This window comes from Panthera onca, chromosome B3, assembly GCF_046562875.1.
Source record: "Panthera onca isolate mPanOnc1 chromosome B3, mPanOnc1 haplotype 2, whole genome shotgun sequence".
In the NCBI taxonomy this organism is placed as follows: Eukaryota; Metazoa; Chordata; class Mammalia; order Carnivora; family Felidae; genus Panthera; species Panthera onca.
The window spans coordinates 124,760,381-124,764,896 of NC_138344.1; the positions used below are offsets into that span (position 1 = coordinate 124,760,381).

General features: G+C 44.0%; 1 protein-coding gene across 5 annotated transcripts in view; it reads left to right on the plus strand.

Moving 5' to 3' along the window:
- The window catches only part of TSHR (thyroid stimulating hormone receptor), a 156,530-nt gene extending 152,412 nt beyond the window's left edge, over nucleotides 1-4,118 (plus strand). For all 5 annotated transcript variants that reach the window (XM_060620451.3, XM_060620448.3, XM_060620449.3 and 2 more), the window contains one exon: nucleotides 2,223-4,118. In XM_060620451.3, the coding sequence (XP_060476434.1) occupies nucleotides 2,223-3,636 (1,414 nt within the window). In that variant the 3' untranslated portion in view covers nucleotides 3,637-4,118. The remainder of the gene's footprint in view (nucleotides 1-2,222) is intronic.
- The last annotated feature ends 398 nt before the right edge of the window (nucleotides 4,119-4,516 follow it).

A 4,516-nucleotide genomic window follows, 5' to 3' on the forward strand; every position in this document is an offset into this window, starting at 1 on the left:
ACAATGACTGCAGACTCAGAGTGACTGCAAATGTGAAATAAGACCAGTGTCACCGGATCACAGGAGAGAGGTGGGGGGGGGGGGGATCATATAGAATCTTGTAGAGATCATACTACATGATTCCTAGTCAACTGGCTTTGTACCCTTGCTCAGCCACTTTCTAGTTGTGTTATTCCAGCTTGCTTACTCAACCTCCCTGAACCTCTGTGGAGATGGTAATGTTACTATTCACAGAGGGTTTGAGAAGAGTAAATGAGAAACTGAATAGAAAACACCTATCACAATTACCTGGAATATTTTAAATTCTCAAAAAACATTAGCTATGGTATGTATTATTTTATTATCAGGCTGCTTACGAGCTGCAAAGGAGGAATGGCCTCTTCTCTCTGTGCTTTGTCTGAATCTTTTCTTCACTTACATTTTTACTCTGCATTATTTCCCCTCTTGTGTCCTAACACCACCTTCATTTATCATTTACTCACTTCTGCTCAGTTTCTATATAATATCTACCGGCTGACTTTCTGACTCATATTTGCAGTCAGAAATAAAACGGGATCTAGGGCGCCTGGGTGGCTCATTTGGTTGAGCGTCTGACTTCGGCTCAGGTCATGATCTCACGGGTTCATGAGTTCAAGTCTTGTGTCAGGCTCTGTGCTGACAGCTCAGAGACTGGAGCCTGCTTCAGATTCTGTGTGTGTGTGTGTGTGTGTGTGTGTTCCTCCCCTGCTCGTGCTCTCTCTCTCTCTCTCAAAAATAAATAAATATTTTTTTAAAAAGAAATAAAATGGGATCTAGTTGTGGGGGCAGAAGCAAAGGGGAAAGTTGAACAGCTGTGCAGAGAAGGCCAGTATGGCCTAATGCCTGCAGAAAGCCAGAAGTCAGGTATGGGGTGGTGAGAGCAGGCTTGATACTGAGGCTGTGCGGTCTCGGGGTAGGAAAGCACCAGGGATGGGTGGGAGGCTAGAGCATACGTCAAGGGCAGGGTCCAGTTTTCTCGTTAACCTCCAAACAAGCTGCAATAGGCAGTCCTTTAGGCATTTTAACCAGAGCCCAATAGATGAATTAACATCTGCTTCTGCAGCTGAAACAAATTAAAGAATCCCTTTTGATGTCAGTATGGCAGGCTAGTGAAAAACTAAATCTCACTTCCATGAGCCTGCCTGCATGATCATGTCCATTTATTCATTTGTTTGATAAGTATTTATTAAGCACCTAGCACGTGCTTGGCACTGTCCAATCCCATAGCAATGAATAGGTCAGGCAAAAGCCCTCTCGCATTTTGTTTTCAGTCTAGTGGGGGAAGTCAGAAAATAAACAAGAAAGTAAGAAGATATCAGATACTACTACAAAAGAAATAAACACAAAGTAGGACAGTTTATTTAAGGAGATCAGGGAAGGCCTCACTGAGAAAGGAACATTTGAATTTAAAACTGAATAATGAGTAGAAGCAGCTATGCGTTTTTCAGGCAAAGGGAACATGGAGTTCAAAAGCTCTGAATAGTAATAATAATAACCAACACATACATGGCATATCAGTGTTCCAGGTGCTCTTTGTAAGAGTTTTAAAAAATATACTCATCTGATCCTTTAACGACCCTATATGAAATAGATACTCCTTCCACTTTAAAAATGGGATAAGCCAGGGGCACCTGTGTGGCTCAGTCAATTAAGCGTCCAACTTCAGCTCAGGTCATGATCTTGTGGTTTCTGAGTTCGAGCCCCACGTCGGGCTCTGTGCTGACAGCTCAGAGCCTGGAGCCTGCTTCGGATTCTGTGCCTCCCTCTCTCTCTGCCCCTCCCCTGCTCACGCTCTGACTGTCTCTGTTTTTCAATAATAAATAAATGTTAAAAAAAATTTTTTTAATAAATAAATAAAAATGGGAAAAGCCAAGCCTCATAGGCCTGCCCAAGGTGAACAGCTAGTAAATGGTAGAACCAAATCCTAACCTACGCAGACTGACTCTACCATCCATGCTTTTTTACTCATTATTGTTCTTGAACGGGGTGCAGATGAGAAATAAGGGCCAATGTCACTGGAGTACAGCAGGGGAAGGGGTAGGGTGGGTAATAGGAAGTAATGTAGGAGAAACAAGCCTGACTAGATTATGTAGAATCTTGTCGACTCATGTAGATCACAGTAAGTATTCTGCATATTTTGCTAAGTCCTGTGGGGACCATTAGGGGTTTTCAGCAAGCAGTGACTTCTTTCTGTTGCCTTACAGAATCCTTGAGTCCTTCATGTGTAATGACAGCAGTATTCGGAGCCTGCGTCAGAGAAAATCTGTGAATGCTTTGAATGGTCCCTTCGACCAGGAATATGAAGAGTATCTAGGTGACAGCCATGCTGGATACAAGGACAACTCTAAGTTCCAGGATACTCGCAGCAACTCTCATTATTATGTCTTCTTTGAAGAACAAGAAGACGAGATCCTTGGTTTTGGCCAGGAGCTTAAAAACCCACAAGAAGAGACCCTACAGGCCTTCGATAGCCATTATGACTACACTGTGTGTGGAGGCAATGAAGACATGGTGTGTACTCCCAAGTCAGATGAGTTCAACCCCTGTGAAGACATAATGGGCTACAAGTTCCTGAGAATTGTGGTGTGGTTTGTTAGTCTGCTGGCTCTCCTGGGCAATGTCTTTGTCTTGATCATCCTCCTTACCAGCCACTACAAACTGACTGTCCCACGCTTTCTCATGTGCAACTTGGCCTTTGCAGATTTCTGCATGGGGATGTATCTGCTCCTCATTGCCTCTGTAGACCTCTACACTCATTCTGAGTACTACAACCATGCCATTGACTGGCAGACAGGCCCTGGATGCAATGCGGCTGGTTTCTTCACTGTCTTTGCCAGTGAACTGTCAGTGTATACACTGACAGTCATCACTCTGGAGCGCTGGTATGCCATTACCTTCGCCATGCGCCTGGACCGGAAGATGCGCCTCAGGCACGCATATGCCATCATGATTGGGGGCTGGGTTTGCTGCTTCCTGCTGGCCCTGCTCCCTTTGGTGGGAATAAGCAGCTATGCCAAGGTCAGCATCTGCCTGCCCATGGACACTGAGACACCTCTTGCCCTGGCATATATTATCCTTGTTCTGTTGCTCAACATAGTCGCCTTTATCATTGTCTGCTCCTGTTACGTGAAGATCTACATCACAGTCCGAAATCCCCAGTACAACCCCGGGGACAAAGACACCAAAATTGCGAAAAGGATGGCTGTGTTGATCTTCACTGACTTCATGTGCATGGCTCCAATCTCATTCTATGCTCTGTCAGCACTTATGAACAAGCCTCTCATCACTGTTACCAACTCCAAAATCTTGCTAGTTCTCTTCTATCCACTTAACTCCTGTGCCAATCCATTTCTCTATGCTATTTTCACAAAAGCCTTCCAGAGGGATGTATTTATCCTGCTCAGCAAGTTTGGCATCTGTAAACGCCAGGCTCAGGCATACCGAGGCCAGAGGGTTTCTCCAAAGAATAGCACTGGTATTCAGGTCCAAAAGGTTACCCGGGACATGAGGCAAAGTCTCCCCAACATGCAGGATGACTATGAACTGCTGGAAAACTCCCATCTAACCCCAAATAAGCAGAGCCAAATCTCGAAAGAGTATAATCAAACAGTTGTGTAAGCTGTCCCTACACTAACCGCAGTGGTATGGGACTTATAAAAGGCTGGTTTCTTGAACATGTATTCCTAACCCATTACATACACAAGATGACTGACCTAACCCTTGTGCAGGTGATGTTTCATGGGGCAAAATTTCATCTCTGGAGAGAGGTAGCATTAACCTAATCATCTCCCAGAAGGAAGAGAAGCTACCAGCACGTCTGAATCCCAGGTGATATCAAAATAAATGACACTTTCTAGAAGACTTGCTTGATGCTAACTGCAGTGACAACATTGTGTAAGATGCTCAACAAATATCAACTGAACTAGGTCAACACTGAGCTTCTCACTTTTAGATAGCGTTTCATACTGAAGATTCAGCAAATGGCAAATGCTATTAACTTAGCTGGTGACCACAATATAAAATTAGCTTTATGTTGGCTTGGTCCATTTTCACGTTCCCTGATACAACCAAAGAGAATGTGAATTCCTCAAAACTGAAAAGTCAAACAGGATACAGGAGCAGCTATTATGAGGTGAAGGAGGGGAAAGGCTTAGCTTTGTTTTTTCAGACTCTGAAACTACTAATCATCTCTTCACAAGAATCTACCTGATGTGACCCAACTGTTATGTGTTGCCCAGAAAAAAACTGGCAATTTCAGTTTTTATGTGGCTGAGCAAACTAAGAATTGTTCTTCTTGGCTAGTCCCATAGCATAAAAGACGTGAACTCTAGAAATATTTCTAAGCAGCAGCAAGTGGGAATTATGAGCAGAGCACACTAAATCACCCATTGATTAACAAAGCAGGCTGGATGCGAGGTAACTGCTGGACCTTGTGCAAATCACTGGGCCATCTCTAAGTCTGTAGAAATGAAGGAGCTTAGGGCACCTTGTGGCTCAG